Raw genomic sequence first — 17,259 nt, 5'->3', positions numbered from 1 at the left:
CCGTAGTGCAGTTTAGAGGCTGATGTTTCTGCTGCATTCTACATGGCCTTATGCACATTACCCAATAGAAACAGGAGCTGAATAATCAACTCTGTTGAATGATTAATTGCCTTCCCCCAAGCACAAAAATCTCACATAGTGCATTTTCCTCTTTGTTATAGCTTCAGTAAATTATTTGATATATTGTAGCAAAATTCCTCAACCAGCAGTGTAACATGAAGAAGTCTGTAAGACAAAATATGAAGGAGAGTGACCGGTGTATCTGAGAACCCCATTAAAGAAGGTGGGCCACACACATTTCTTTTCAAATCCCAAAAATGGAACGTTATTCACCTATCAGTAACATAATGCATGAGGTGTTCTTTAAACATCCAGCTCCATTTTTTGATTGTATTTAATAATGCCATCTTAAATGGTTTAATGTCAACTTTAAACCAACTTTCAAAGACTCGACGATCTTCAAACTTGCTGATCTGGCTATACAGGTTTTCATAGATATCGATCTGTAAAACACAAAGTTAATAATTACAACCAGAAGAATTTTAAGCTCAGCAGTTTTAATATTAAGCTTGCAAACTATAACCTGCAGCATAGTATGTTCTATGTTCAAAATCATTAAACAGTTTTGCAAATATTGTAAAAACAAAACAATGTTAAAATAGGCAGGATTTTTTACTGCGCTGTGGTGTGGTGGGATATTGGCTTGCATTAAAATTTTCCACAAATGATATACCTCTTGACTTTGTCCAATAGTGTAAGATGGATAAAAGCTAATCAACAGTGCCTTTTATTCTTCTCCCAATTTTTGTTTCCATTAACTGTTTGTGCTGTATTTTTTCTATGTTCTAAGGCCACTCAGCTTCTGACTTTGTTACAGCCTTGGTTGTAACTTCAATAAATACAAATTGGGAGATGCAAAATTGGCTGCTGATTCACCATTAGCTGTTCTGCGCAAAGTCAAGATTTACCCCAGAGAGTTCTCAATTTGAGCTGTCACTACAGGGAAACACTGAGTACAGGCCCATTGGGTAATCACCAATAGCAGGGAATGAGAGCAACAGCAGGTGGATCGCATGAACAAGCTGAGCTTGGACAGGGTATGGGGAGTGATAGGAGAGACACTAGAGAAAGATGAAAGTTCACGTTGAGGGTGGGGGTGACATTTGCACCTCAGTATGCCCGAAGATTAAAAAAACAAATTCACTAAGTTAATATTGGAATAAGGAATACAACAATTATATCTGAAAATCATTCAGAGCATCTGTGATTGAGACTGCATCATCTGTAAAAGACAGAGGACCCAGAACGGGCACGTCTGGAGGAAAAAAAGGCAAGTCAACTTAGAGCACTCTAAAATATCAGCGAACATTCAGAACTGACAGAGAGTCTTGCTAACTCTTCAGTTATTAGCTTCCTCTTGGTGGGTGGTTAAGGGGAGCTGGGTGTTAGGGAGGAAGGAAGAGATGTACTGTTGAAACTGAAGACCCTGAAAATCCACAGCTACAATTTCAGGCATTGAGCTGGATTCCACCTCCAGGTGTCTTCCATTGTTGATTCAACAAAGAAAGTGGGATTTTCCTCCCTGTTTGCAGTGTGTTTCCTGAGTGGCGGTACGCCACTCAGGTCCCACTGCTGACACAACCCTCGCCGCCAGGAAACCCGTGACCGGGGTGCGCCATCGGCAGGACCATAATATCCCACTGGCGTAAATGCCAGCAAGATTTTGGTGTTAGTCTTTGAGACCAATGTATATCAGCACTGTCAGACTGCTGGAACCTACCTGTTCCATGCAACTGGAAATCCACCACCTGCTCAACATTAGTAGGGTTGAGTGAGGGCGGCAGGAGTGGAGGAAATTAGCTGTTCAGGGTCACAAGACTCTCAATAGTTTCCTCTGCTTACATACAAGTTATCAATCCAATTTAGTTTTTCTAACTGCACCACTTTCCTTCAAGATTTTAGGTTCCTTTCCTTTCTTGGAGAACTGAATCTTTTTCACATGTGTTTTTGCGCTCGTAGTAAACATACATAATTTAGCTTTCCAAGATGACAAAGATTATTAAAGATTTCTACATTAAGGCATAAAGTAAGCATTCCAAAAAGGTAAAAGTAAAATCATGCTATTTTTAAATCAAACATCATCTATCATTCTTACATGTTCCTTTAGTGTCTGCCTTCTGGGTGCCTTTCTCTGTCCTGGCATGCCTTTACAGTGCTAGCTGAATGAATGCTGCAGGACTGGGGGATGGCTGCTGACTCTCAGTGAAGGAGACTGCATATGGTCAAGTAGGGTCATCCTCGAGTAGCTCTGGGCCGTTCAGCATAGATGGCAGCAGTCTTGGACACTGGCTGTTAGGCAACAGCACATCCTACCTCTAATCCATCATTGAAATTGAAGATACATACTGCATCAGTAATTGAGCTGGTGGCTGGGAGAATTAAATCAAATGATGGTGCTGTGCCTTCAGCACCATTTTTGTGACCCTCCACTATCTGGTCAGGTTGCACTTCTCAGGTATTTGAAAAGGCACAAGGGTAGAGTTGTGCTGCTGGTTGATGAAGAAAAGAAGAGGTGCGTGCTTTCCCAATATGCATTTTTGCAGACACAGAGGGAGAAAGAGACTGATGGCGTTAGCCAATTTGAAATCAAAAATGGAAGGTTCCTAAGAGCAACTGAAGAGAATAGCACAAGACTGAGAGACATATCAAAATAAGCAGAGGATCTGTCCTTAGGCAGGTCACGGCTACTACAATTGACATTGTTCACTCACATCATACAGCTGAATCTTTCCTGGCACTGTATCCAGGTTCTCTAGGGTTGTGCTCTGGGGTTGACCCCTGGCACAGGCAGTCTATCTGCTTAATTGCTTTTTTAAAAAACTTGATGACTGCAGAGCATCCTTCCTTGCTGCATATATAGGACACCTCTCCTTTCCATCTCCTCTACCAAGACCTCCTGGGCAGCCTCCAAAAACGTAGGAGCCGCACTTCCTCGGTTGCCATTCCTCACTCTTTCCCAGGTCAGATTTTCTCCAACCATGACTCCCAGAACCAATACCACTAACAAAACATCTGCTTTGCAAAGAGATTTAGATCACCTTTACGCAGTGCAGCCTAGCAATAAGTGGTGCTAATCACTTATGATGTTGCCTCTTGCTAACATGTTCACACAACAAGTTGGACACAGAGATCATTCAAATGAGCAGGCAGCACTGCTGGCAGCAGTGTGTACCAACTAAAAGATGCACTGCAGTGACTTGCCAAGATTCAAACGACAGCACCTTCCAAACCTAAAATCTCTGCCACCCAGAAGGATAAGGGCAGAAGACACATGGGAACACCATCACCTGCAAGTTCCCCTCCAAGTCACAAACCATCTTGACTTGAAAGTATTTCAGCATTCCTTCACTGGAGCTGGGTCAAAATCCTGGAAGTCCTTTCCTAACAGCACTGTGGCTATATCTGCAGCACAGGGACGGCAGGGGTTCAAGGCAGCAACTATAAACTAACTTTCTCAAGGGTAATTAGGGATGCACGACTAATGTTGGTCCTTGCTAGTGACACGCATTCCATGAACAAAAAATAAAATCTTGCATTGTGATCTCTGCATCCATCTACAGGGCTATCCAATTTGGTCCCTTTGTGTTTGTTTCATGGCACACATTTGGAATTTTATTTAGTTATGCTTTGATAGCACAATTTAATAAATATTTTTCAACTGAATAAGAGATTATACTTCAGCAAAACTTAGTCTTACCTGTTCCTTAAACTGTTCAGTAGTGGGAGGACACTCAGGAACACCTTCATCAGCGTGAGCTTCTATCTCCTCTGCAGTCAACACGTGGCTGTACAACAAGAACTGCCTCATGAACTCTATCCTATCATCTACCCACAGGTAAGAGTGTGTGTCGAATGAATTCCTGTATTCCACAGCTTTGTTAATGACCTCTGTTACCCTATCCATGACCTCTTGCCGTATTTCTGAAAGGTCAAGTATATCTTCCATGTCACTCTGTGTGAAGAAACAGCCCATTTTGTATTTTCCTCATAGCCACAATGGTTAGCCTACCGGTCATGACATTGGACTAGCAACCCAACAGTCTTAAAGTTAATCTCACCCTCTGTGATTGACTCTTAAAAGCCTCAGGACAACTTATCTGAGCAATAAATGCTGATTTGTCAGTGGTGTCTACATTTCGTGAGCAAACTAAATCTACCAAGAGACCGATACTTAATCTCATTTGGAAACCTTAAATATGTCTGATTTTTCATATTCCCAAATTTGCTCAGTGTGGAACTCCTTGACTTTTGGTAACTAACACTGTGGGACAGATTTCCCCATGTAAGCCGCAGTATAGCAAACATACGAGGCCCAATCCATTTGAGGTTCAGGCCTCACTTAACATAGAATTAACTTGAATATTACTGGAAAAAAGAGAGATGCTGTCAAAGTGTTTTTGTTTTGCACTCATTAGGACAGATACAAGAATGCCAAATTTCTAATGGAACAACAATTTATACTGCATGAAGAAATGGAGCTGATTGATCAAGGCATTGCCATACAGAATTCACCAGAGAATTACTGCCCCCCACCTCTTCCAAGCTTTTGCTTGATTCAAAAAAGGTGCAATGTTTGGAAATGTTCCCTTTGCCAACAGAGAACAGGTCCCAGCATATGATCATAGGTAGCATCTAGCAAGCATTAGTGAGCCAAACTGAAATTGTTAATGTAATTCTTAGAACCCTGGAGATTGTTCAGAAAGTGCTCTCATGGAATCACATCATTAAGTTCGGAGTCTTACAAGCACGGGTGGTTGAGTACAATTAGCACTCAGCCTATTGTGAACAGCAAAAAGGAGGTGCTGTTTGGTACTATCAGTGAGACAATGGAAGGTATGGCCTACGTACCAGGGATTGCACTACTTCTGAAATTCATATAACACATTACTCGTTTGTGAAATAGGCAGAATGTCTTTTCTGGCTTGAATAATGAGTCATTACTTTGGCAAGTGAGAAATGTAGTATATGAATTTCAGTACCAGAGTAATGCCAGATGAGTTCAACAACTTCAGACCAAGAACTCTATCCTCCATTTTCTTTCTGCCCCCAGGTGCCAGTTTGAACCTTGTTTTCACATTTTTGCTTTCAGAGCTGACCTTCATTCTGTTATCAACGCCTACTCTGGACCAATGCTTTGTTTCTTTTCGACTACAATTACCACTCCCTTTGCCTTTGGTTCCATGATACTTTTGGTATTTAATCTCCCTTGCCCTCTAACCTTTCCCTGACCTTCCCTTTAGTACCACCTGATGCCCCTCCCTCACTTCTTCAATGCTATAAAATCCATCCCATTTCTATTTCTCTTCAATTCTGAAGGAGAATTTTAGACTTGAAATGTTAACTCTGTTGACCTGACCACAGATGATGCCAGACCTGCTGAGTTTTGCCAGCACTTTGTTTTTATTTCCCGAATTTAATGACAAATGTTAGATGTGATTTCTTGATTAGACAGTATTTGCTGAGCAACTCAGAGTATGCCAAAAATTGTAATAACCAATTAAAGATCAGTCAGGCTCTCAATGTGACTCACTTATGTTTGCTTGAAGCTACCTATATTCATAAGCAGAAACTTGTCTTCTGCCAACAAAAGGAACATGCCCACAAAAAGTACTCTTCTGAATTAAGTGAAAGCCTGAGGGACAATACTTCCCTACTGCATTCTCCATGGCAAAGCCTCAACCAGAAGTGACTTGCCAACCAATAGGCTCGCTTTTCTCATACAGTATAAATTGTTGTTCCCTTTAACCTGATGAGTGCAAGATGACAAACTTCCACAGCATGTCACTTTTTTAGCAATAGAATAAGCTTTTTGGATAAACATTTGCAGGTGCACCCCTAAAAGAAAGAAAAGCAAAAAAATTATATACTTCATTGTTGTCATCATCAGAAGTAACATTAAAACACGGATTATAATTTTAAAAACTTCACACTTTCTGTCTACAAAATAAAATTCATATTCGTTACCTGGTAATTATCAAACTCAAGATGATCAGCTACTCTCTTCACCTGTGCAGCCATTTTGTAAATGTCACTTATTATCTCTTCAACTAAATCATAGAATCCATCGGCAGCATCCTTATCCAGTGAAGGTTTGAATACAATTTCTGGGATATTTAAAATCATTTGTGACACAAACAAAGGAGCAGGTTTCAAAGCAGCTTCAGTATTCTCAAAGAAAAACTCTAGAGAGTATGAAATACCATTGAAGAAACCATCTAAAACCATGTCATCAATATACTCCAAATAGGTCTTCCATGATTCGGTATCTGGGTCTGCTTTCAGAAGTCTGAGATTCTCCTGTTAATCAAAAACAAATTAAGATAAAGTATTATCTTGGGTCTTTTGAGGTTTTAAAAATGTTTCATCTTTTCATTCACAAAATAACCTGTCAGCATTCAAATTAATTCAAACTAACGGGAATTTGAATTTGTTGTCACAGACCTGCGATGCATTAGAATCCTGAACTAACATGCATGGAAAATAGAAGCAGGAGTAGGCCATTCAGCCCTTCAAGCCATTCATTATGATCATGGCTAATCATCAAATTCAATACGCTGATCCCACCTTCCCTCCATATCCATTGATCTCTTCAGCTCCAAGAGCTATACCTATGCTTCCTTGAAATCACACACGTTTTGGCCTTAACTACTTTCTGTAGTAGTGAATTCCACACATTCACCACTCTCTGGGTGATGAAATTTCTCCTCACCTCAGTCCTAAAAGGTTTACCCTTATCCTCAAACTAAGACTCCTAGTTCTAAACTCCCCTACCATCGGGAACATTCTTTCTGAATCAACCCTGTCTAACCCTGTTAGAATTTTGTATGTTTCTATGAGATCACCTCTCACTCTTCTAAACTCTAATAAATACAATCCTAACTGACTTAGTCTCTCCTCATATGACAGGCCAGCCATCCCAGGAATCAGCCTGATAAACCTTTGTTATACTCCCTCCATAGCAAGAACACCTTCCTCAAATTAGGACACCAAAACTGCACACAATACTCCAGGTGTGGCCTCACCAACACCTTATACAATTGCAGTAAAACATCCCTACTCCAATGCTCAAATCCTCTCGCTATGAAGGCCAACATACCATTTGCCTGCTTTACCGCCTGCTGTACCTGTGTGCTTCCAGCGACTGGTGCACAAGGACACCAAAGTCTCACTCAGTATCCACCTCTCTCAATTTACACCCATTCAAGTAATAATCTGTCTTCCTATTATTGCTACCAAAGTAGATAACCTCACATTTATCCACATTTTACTGCATCTGCAGTGCATTTGCCCACTCCCTCTGCCTGTCCAAATCACACTGAAGCATCTTTGCATCCTCCTAACAGCTCACCCTCCCACCCATCTCTGTAACATCTGCAAATTTGGAGATATTACATTTAGCTCCCTCGTCCAAATCATTAATATATAATTTTGGAGTCCTAGCACAGATCCCTGCAATACCCCACAAGTCACTGCCTGCCAATCAGACAAAGACCCATTTATTCCAACTCTTCTGCTAACCAGCATTCAATCATTCTCAAGGCACTACCCGCAATCCCATGCACTTTAACTTTACATTGCAATCTGTTATGCTATTTCGCATTTATTTACATTTCATTCCCAACACCTTAACACAAGAAATACCAACATTAAAAAAAATATATTGAGACTGTAGTGGACTGCCAGAAAGGAGTGAGAGCCAGCAAAAGCTGGCTTGCTGTCACTACAGTGACATCCAACTGGAATGACTGGGGCAATTTTATGAAATTGCACATTGAGCACTGAACCTTTTCTGTGGGAAGTGAATTTGGGGTCCCTCCCGCTAATCTTTCATTCATTAAAATAATGGGACAGAAAATCATACAGGATGCAGACTTTGAAATCTCAATTTCCACTCTCAGTAGTCAAAGCTTTATTCGAGAGGTAGGTTTTTGTAAAACTGCTCAAAGTGTCATGTAACTTCTAACTGCAATTTTATTTTCTAGTTTTGTATGTAATGATTATAAGGTAGACTGTCCCATTTGATTAAAACCAACTTAGAGAAAATAGTTAGCAGCAGGACCACAATTTTTGATGTGCATTTACAATTTGCTCGGTACTTTATTGCAAGCAAAGACTTGACAAAGCTACCGTAATAGTTTAGTACTAAAAGACTTCGTAATGGATATGAAAACTGTCCATAATTGCGATAACTACATCTACGTCCTGTCATCTGCATTGCACATAGATTGGAGAAGGTCCCCAGCGGTGGAACTCCCAAAAGTCAGCAGGGATTTGTTATCTTTTCAGGGATGCTTTGAGGATATCCCTAAAGCGTTTCTGCTGTCCTCCTGGTAGTTTACAACCTCAGCTGGATTCTGAGTAAAGCACACAGAGCATAAGAGCAGGAATAGGCCATTTGGCTCTTCGAGCCTGCTCCATCATTCAGTGATATCATGGCTCATCTGATTATGGTCTTAACTCCACTTTGCTGTCTACCACCCATAACCTCAACTCCCTTGTCTATCAAAAATAACTCTGCCTTGAACAAATTCAATGACACAGCCTCCACTGCAATGTGCGAGGAGAATTCACAAACTAACGACCTAAGAGGGAGAACAATTCTCCTCATCCCCATCTTAAACAGTAGACCTCTTATTCTTAAACTGTGTCCCCTAATTCTAGACATTTTCACAAGTGGAAACATCCTCCCAGTATCTACCCTATCAAGTCCTTTGAGAGCCCTATGGATCTTATCTTAAATAATATAAATAACAAAAGAACATTGTCTCTATGTTTTTAATTAAAGTGAGAAAATAACTTTATGAGTTAAGTAAAAATACCTTACAGCAAAAAGCAGAAAAATCCTCAAGCTCTTTTTTGAGACAGGAGTGATATAGTGGAAACCTGGCAAGAACGGGTTTGTTTACGTGAGGTTTATATACAGCCTGTGCATCAAGTTTAACTACTTGGAATCGGGATTAGGTTGGGTGCTAGCAAGTGGGATGTCAGGATATATCTTTTAAAACTGCGTCTGGCAACAAAGCAAGAGTTGGGTGAACAGAAGAGGTGAAATAATTTTAAAAACAAATTTTTTCAAAGAATTATAAAATTTTGAAGCAAAGATCGATAGATGCATTGCCAAACGAGCTACCTGTTTAACTTCACTCGCCTACTTTATTCACTTCCCTTTTAAATGTTAATATTGTAGGTTCTGCTTTCAGTGCTGTTTCTGATGGGGCATTCATAATCTAATAAGTCAGTGTAAAAAAGTTTAACATTTCAAAATGCAAAACTTAACCGAGAGTGTAAAATGACATGTCATAGCAACACACAGTAACCAAAGAAACTGTTGGCTTGTGGAATTCTCATTCTAAAGCAGCACTTTCCATTGTTAATGTTGACAGAGAAAAACATTATTCACAATCATGACACAGCAAGCAAATAAAAAACACATGTTCATCTCTAGCTAGATATTCCACAGATCTTTACAATTAATTTATTTTGAAGTCTAGTCAGCATTATACAATAGGGGAATTCAACAGCCAATTTGTGCAAAAGTCCCACAAACAGTATTGAGATAAATCATCAAATAATTTGTTTTTAGCGACGTTGGTTGAAGTATAAATATTGGCCAAAGCATCAGGACTCCTCCACTTTTCAAATAGTGCTATGGAATCTTTTATGGCCATCCAACACAGAGAATGCAGGTGAGGCCTCGGTTTTACACCTCACCTGAAAAGCAGCACCTCCAACGGTGCAGCACAACCTCAGTCCTGCATTGAAGCTTCAGCCTAGATTGCGTGTTCAGGTTTCTGAAGTGAGGCCTGAACTCATGGCGCTTTTTACTCAGGGATGAAAACATTATCTCCAAGCTGAAGCTGACAGTCAGGTTTGTGAACAGGAAGTGCACTTCATGTGCAAGACCTTTAATAAAAAGAGCTGGAAAAATTTGCTAAATTGTTTCAGCTGAATTTGAATAACAACCACTCCAGTTATAGCGCATTAAATACATCATTCGGTGTATTAAAACTTTCTACAAAATATTTCATCTGACAATTATATTTTGCCAAGCTCAGTGCACTTTAACCTATTATTTTTTTCAGACATACCTCGACCAATTTGTGAATGGTAACACCATCCTCCCTTATCAATTTGTACCACTTGGCTACTCTGTCTTCTCGGTCTTCCAGGTTCAGTAGATAATCTTTTTTGTTATCCTTCCTCGTAAACATTGTACACTCACTCCAGGTTTTCATAAGTGTTTGTATAGTTTCCACGTTCTCCTTCGTCTTCTGAACACTGCTTGCCAGATCATGCATTGTATCCTTCATATGCACAATGTAGCTCCAGCAGTTTTCACTCTGCCAGGTAATGGTCTCCTCTGCAGCCTTCAATCGTTCGTCAATGACTTCCAGCTCATTAAATATCAGTGGAAACTCCACTTCCAAGACGGTCTGTTTCAGCTTATTATACCAATTCACCATTAACTCCAAGGTTCCTACATACTGAAATAATTTACAAACAACAAGCAATTAATAGAAAAGTTCTTCATGAAAACTAACATTCCCCCAGAGGCATGAACGGCATTTTTCATATGAATAAACCGATCAATGAGTGGGATTTACCAGCCCTTCCCTTTGGCTGGATCTTCCAGTCCTGCCAAAAGCGGCGACCCCCCACAGCAGGTTCGCTGGTGAAGGGGTGGAGAACCATGCAAAATGCCGTAGACTTCAGCGGGACTGGAAGATACCACCAACAGCCAAAGGGAAGCCAACTGGAGTGGGGGGGAATCTCTGCTAATCACAAATCCAGAATTCTATTTCTGCATATCATTTCTGTTAAGTGATTGGTTAAAGCAAAGTCTTCATTGAAAAACATTTCACAATTTTTTCTAATGGTGTGGGTGGGTGGGGCAGGACAGAGGAAACAACATACCATTTTCAGCAATGTCATGTGGAAATGAGGAATTGATATTCTATTCCAAGGTCTACATCACTTGTGTTCATAAACAAATAAAAGTTGTCAAATATTTCTCATGATGATGGTGTGCCTTTATGGGACCATGTATATATTATCAATATATTTTATCATCTAACTTTATATATTGTAGCATTTATCTGTCAGCCGATCATTTCTTTAGGGGGCTGGAGGAGCACACAACAATCATATGTGCAGGAATGGCTCAGCAGACCATTGTAACAGTTTTAACAACACCAGGTTAAAGTCCAACAGGTTTATTTGGTAGCAAATACCATTAGCTTTCGGAGCGCTGCCCCTTCGTCAGATGGAGTGGAAATCTGCTCTCAAACAGGGCACAGAGACGCAAAATCAAGTTACAGAATACTGATTAGAATGCAAATCTCTACAGCCAACCAGTTCTTAAAGATACAGACAATGTGAGTGGAGGGAGCATTAAGCACAGGTTAAAGACATGTGTTTTGTCTCTTTAACACATCTCTTTAACCTGTGCTTAATGCTCCCTCCACACACATTGTCTGTATCTTTAAGAACTGGTTGGTTGTAGAGATTTGCATTCTAATCAGTATTCTGTAACTTGATTTTGTATCTCTGTGCCCTGTTTGAGAGCAGATTTCCACTCCATCTGACGAAGGAGCAGCACTCCGAAAGGTAATGGTATTTGCTACCAAATAAACCTGTTGGACTTTAACCTGGTGTTGTTAAAACTGTTACTGTGTTTACCCCAGTCCAACACCGGCATCTCCACATCAGCAGACCATTGACAGGGTAGGTAGCATGTGACCCTCCCCCTATCTGATGGGTGCTGAACCCATGGTGATCTGACACATGGTACTTATGAGAGGCATTGAAAGCCAATCCATGGCACCATTCTATAGTTCAGCAATGCAATGTACTTACAAAAACGTGCAGCCAAACTTCAGGCTACAGACGAAGACTTCTTGCAATGTTGAGGTCATGGCTTCATTTCAATCTGGGATTCTATGGGATGTCAAACAAATGTCCTAGTGGCAGACCAACAATCAGCTAGATAATTGGAGGGGTGGGGTAAGGGGCAGCAGCAGTCAGGTTGTTTTTACCAGCCGAGCTGCTCCAAGATTCACAAAATAATTTGACACTTACATTCCGTGAGCCTTTTTGCTTTCATTGCTCACGGAATAGCTGAGAGTCTGCATTGTGCACAGATTACCATTGGGTTCTGTCTAATTCAAATGGCAATCTGAACCTGATTTTCTTCTCCAATAATATATTTGATTCAAAAATTTTTTATAAAATTAAATTCCAGGACAGTTCAAGTTGGATTTTACCAGTAGTGGAATACAGTTCAAGGTTTTTTCATACTCTGAGGTGCCTCAATACAATTGCAATTTTGAGAGATATTTATAAAATACACCCCTTGAGAAAGATACTGGCTGAAGGGTTTTAGGTTGTAGCTGCCTGGGTATACCACGGCAAGTAGACCTGCCATGTCTTTTCCCCATTGAGCCTTTTTGCAGCATTTACCCCAAGCTTTAGTGCATTCCTCAGCACGTTGTCCTGGGCCTATGTGCTCAGTCTGCAGCATTTTGTCATGGACAATTCTTTGCACTTGAAGTGCTAACAAGTTTCCGGAAGACCCAACAGGTTTCAGACAAACCAAAGAGCATATTCACTGAATTAATGGTCCGACAGCAGAGTTCATCTTGGAGTGCATCAACAGCCCATAGAGCACAGAGTCCGGCATCACTGAGCTGCTCAGGATGAACCTCAACAAAAACCACATCTCTTTCCAGCCTCGAATATTCAAAAGGACCCACCAACACCTATTCCCACATGGCCTCGAGGACATTACGTGTGGACCACTCTTGATAGAATTGTGGTCAAAAGGTACTTTTCAGCATAAACTTGGGTGCTGTGGTATGGTCTGATTGAATGGAGAATTCCATGGCAACGTGACCAGACCCATTCGCAACACCAGGGACAAAGTGACATAGGCAATCGTATTCTGGTTTAGCATCAGAGACCTTCCTATCGGATACAGTGCAGATCTGATCTAGGTGGAACACTAAATCCATAGAATTCTGTACTCCACGTTGAACAGTGAAATGGGCCACCAATTCCCGATTCCCTTTCTCCTGTAAAAGAGGCTGATGATGCTTTTCCTCATGGAATCTGATTTGCTGTTGGTCAGATGCATACTCTCATACACTTCTGAGTAGGTCCAGTCCCACAGAGTCAAAACAACTCCAACAAGCTGTTACTTCTGGGAGCTTGATTTGTCTCTAAGAACCTGGCAGCCTTTGTCAGCTCGTCCAGAGTTAGCGGTTTGTCCAGGTTCTCCCAAATACCGTCTTCAAAGACCAAAAGGATGGGAAAGCAATGTAGTCTGTGGGCTTCGTGTCCTACAATCTGGCTGCTTTTGATCTGTCAGACTGCAACGGCATTACTGAGCCATCTTATTCTTCAGGCTGCTGATTCCAAAACTGTGTGTGTGTACCTTTTGGAAGAGTAAACGTAAAAAAGGTCTCATTCTGCTCCACGGAATGGGCTTGGGACCAGAAGGGGACCTTGGAGGCTTCCACAGCAAAGAAGGAGGCCTGCTGGCTCCTCACCTCTTGGAGCTCTTCCTTAATATTATGTCTCTTCGACTGCAGCAGGAATAGCTTTTCTAGAGTTGGGACATTTTCCTCTTCCTTGCCTTCTGAACACCTTTGAGGATGAAGATTCTCTTGAGTTCACCTTAACTGCTTCCCCTACCCCACTGCCCCACCCCCCCACCCCACCCCCCAACCAAGCCAGTGTGTGCATCAGGGACTCAAGGTGTTCCTTTGTAATCCTTTTCGAGTTCCTCAATGTTTTCTGGGGTCAACAATCCCATGTTCAGCTCCCATGATCCCCTGCCAACTCTCTGCTCCTCCTGTAGGTAGGTGACAGTCAACAATAGGAGGCAGTGGTCAGAGAAGAACACTGGCCTGATGTCAGTGGATCTAACTGTGAAACAGGAAGTTGATCCTGGAACGAATGGACATATCTGGCCTTGACCAAGTGCATCTGCACTGTGCTCCATCTGCAGGGTTGCTGAAGATATGTTGCAGCCTGCTATCTTTCACCATTTCCATCGACTGTCTGGATGTGACACCCATCGGCTCTCCCTGATGGTCCAAATGCATCGACAATGCGGTTGAAGTCACTGGCTAGAATGACTGGTCTGGAAATCCGCAACAGGAGAGGAAGTCGTTGAAGGGCAGCTAGCCACTTGCTGATTTAAGCCAGGGCACACACACAGAACCAGAGCAGAGCGTTTTTGTACATTTCATCCACTTTGAGGGGGTGGTCACCCAGCACCTCCTTAACTACAGAGATGGTGAAATTGCCCCCACGCCCCCCAATTCCCAAGGCCAGAGGAAGAGGAATCATTCCCATCATTCCTTCCTGACCAGATCGATGGTGCATGGGACCACAATTGCAAACATAGCCTGTATGTGTTCAAGTGTGGTATTCTGCATCCCTGCAGAAACAGGTCAGCTTTTACCTTTTCAAGGTACCCAAGATCAAAACACATTGAACACTAGGACTTAACGCTACACACATGAATGGAGGCAACCTTTAAACTCACTTTAAATTGTGTCTCTCTTACCAGACTTCTTATTTGTGACAGCTCCAGCCCTTGTGTAAGCTCTTGCATATTCATATTGTTCATCACATTGTCACTGTTGTTGGGCTGAGAAAGTTGTTCTGCTCTGCCCCGCTAGTGTCATTCCATCCAGGTGGCATCGGGGTGGGTTATGCAAGCAGCAAAGTTCGGGCTGTCCTACTTTGGAGTGGCCTTTCCACCCTGTTCCTCTTCACGGACATTGCTGTTTCTGGCATCCCAGAGTTAGGGTGATGTTGGAACATTCTGGTCTCTTCACTAACTCTACTAGTTTGAAGCTTGGATTTCTTCCCCAGCTCCTTAGCGTTTCACCACTTCTGCAGGTGTTGTCCTTGTCCCTCCTCGTCTGTGGAGCAGCAGCCGCTATAGTCCAATTTTGATAGGAGTCAGTCCTTACCACTGGTTTGGGAAGTGGCTTGGCTCCTTCTTGGTCCATTCTTCTTCATCCACTGCCACTCAGCCAGTTCTCCCTCTGCAGGTTTCTCCTCCATTCTTTCTGTCTGCTGAGGAGGGAGAAAATCGGGGGAGAGGTGGGTGTCTGGCGAACTGCTGCCACATGCATCTTTTTCCTTCTTCACACCTCTCGCTCTGGCTTTCTTTGCCCTGTATTGAGCCTAATTACATCACAGGGCGCATAGTTTCATTGAAAAGGAGCCTACCGCCTGAAGCACACGAGTTCTTTGGACACCTAGTGGTAAGCCCCTTTCAGAATGAAGCTAGCCACATTGTCCATGTTAACAGGTTCGGAAGGGAGAAAGCAAGATTAGGCTATTGAGTTGGACGATCAGCCATGATCGTGATGAATGGTGGAGCAGGCTCGAAGGGCCAAATAGCCTCCTCCTGCTCCTATCTTCTATGTTTCTATGTTACTGACTGCTATTTGGGGCTGCTATCGCCACAGTGGCTCCAGGTGAAGACAGTGAAAATCAATTCCAATAAAATAACACATGGCAGCCTTGGACCGAGATTGTCTCTTTCGTAAAAATACTGTCATAAGAGCTGTAAATTAGAACTTTATAAGACAACTTCCTATTCTGTGGAGATATTGGGATACAAATATCCTGATTAATATACAGTCAAGGACCTGGATCTTGCCTTTTGGGTATCGTTTCATTCTTTTCCCCGTGGAACCATTACTATTGGAATAAATACCGTTCATCTATGATATTGCTGAATTGGACACAGGGGTATGAAAGGTGAATCAATATAGTGATTGGCTGACTGGTTTCATATTGACCATAAAGCAAATGAAGGCGGCCAATGAACCATGTAAACCCTTACATTGAAAAATAATTTATCTGCCTAGAAACTTGGGATTGTCCATTTTTGCTCTGCACCAGAATGGTGAAGTCTGAGGCACCCTGACACTGAGCTTTGGTGATGCCAGAGCCAGCATGGGGCTGCAGCAAGGAGAGGAGAGCAGAAAATCCTGAAATCACACCCTACAAAACTGCACTCACCTACAAGTGGTACCCTTTGTAACCCCTTGAGTAAGGATAACCCCTTCTCCCAAAGCAAGGGGAAATTGTTTCTTTAATTAGCAGTATTAAATGTAAATGCAACAAGTAGGCCTTCTTAAGCCCATGCCAGTGCTGTACATTTTTCTAAATGATGTGGAGATGCCTGCGTTGGACTGGGGTGGGCACAGTAAGAAATCTCACAACACCAGGTTAAAGTCCAATAGGTTTATTCTTCAGGTGAAGAAGGAGCCTGAGACTCCGAAAACTTGTGCTGCCAAACAAACCTGTTGGACTTTAACCTGGTGTTGTGAGACTTCTTACCATTTTTCTAAATCACAGACCCAAGAGACAAATTAGAAGAACCCTTCTTTTACACTTTGCTGGAAAGAGGACATTGCAATAAATATGCATTAGTTAATAATGAATTTGAATGAATGTGATGAAGGCATTTTACTGCACAGGAAGGTAGTATGTCTGAATTATTAATTTAAATTAAAATTGGACCTCCTACGGCTTAGAGTACTCTTGGAAAAAACAAACCTTCATCAAAGTTTCTCTCTTTTCGAAGATGGCTGCAGCTGCCTCCGGGATGTCGGATTGGTTCAATATCTGAAGGTATTTCACCTCTCGCAATACAGCAACAAGCTGCAACACAACATTCCATCAAAAAATATTGCATAACAACTCGTTAGAAAATGTTTAAATAGTCAGTGTCAAAGCATTGTGCACCAAAGGTAAAAAATTCTAAATAGCTGCTTTGTTCTATAATCTTTGAACATTTATTTATTTCCCTACACATGATTGCAGATGTTGACAGCACATTCAAGACTGAATGGCATCGATTGTGGTTAAGCTTCTTTTAGGCAAAGCACAGAGCAACAAATTGCGAGGGGAGAATCACATGCTTGAAACAGCAATGTTACAGAGTATGTAAGTAAACTGTTAAGTTCCTCTACAATGGTGATTGTTTTCAGCAGAAGTTGCTGTTGGTTTCAAAGAGCAATAACAGCAATGCTGAGAATTTCACTATCATTAAAACCTCAAAATCAAGGCTACTGTACACTTATCCCCCTCCCCTCCACACCTTTCCGTGCAAACATAGAAGATGCAACACATACCCTTTAGCTCCTCTCTCTTCACTGTCCAAGGCCC

The 17,259-nt window shown here is 41.7% G+C and overlaps 1 protein-coding gene across 1 annotated transcript in view; it reads right to left on the bottom strand.

Moving 5' to 3' along the window:
* LOC144503618 (dynein axonemal heavy chain 11-like) overlaps positions 1–17,259 on the bottom strand; it is a 383,758-nt gene that overhangs the window by 300,235 nt on the left and 66,264 nt on the right. Inside the window, exons 13-17 of the mRNA XM_078228239.1 lie at positions 16,648–16,752; positions 10,149–10,544; positions 6,025–6,357; positions 3,758–4,012; positions 334–503 (exon numbers count right to left, since the gene is read on the bottom strand). Coding sequence (XP_078084365.1) covers positions 334–503; positions 3,758–4,012; positions 6,025–6,357; positions 10,149–10,544; positions 16,648–16,752 — 1,259 coding nt within the window. The remainder of the gene's footprint in view (positions 1–333; positions 504–3,757; positions 4,013–6,024; positions 6,358–10,148; positions 10,545–16,647; positions 16,753–17,259) is intronic.

Source organism: Mustelus asterias, chromosome 2, assembly GCF_964213995.1.
Source record: "Mustelus asterias chromosome 2, sMusAst1.hap1.1, whole genome shotgun sequence".
Lineage (NCBI taxonomy): Eukaryota > Metazoa > Chordata > Chondrichthyes > Carcharhiniformes > Triakidae > Mustelus > Mustelus asterias.
Note: the sequence above shows the minus strand (reverse complement) of the source record. Positions and strands in the feature narration are given on the sequence as shown.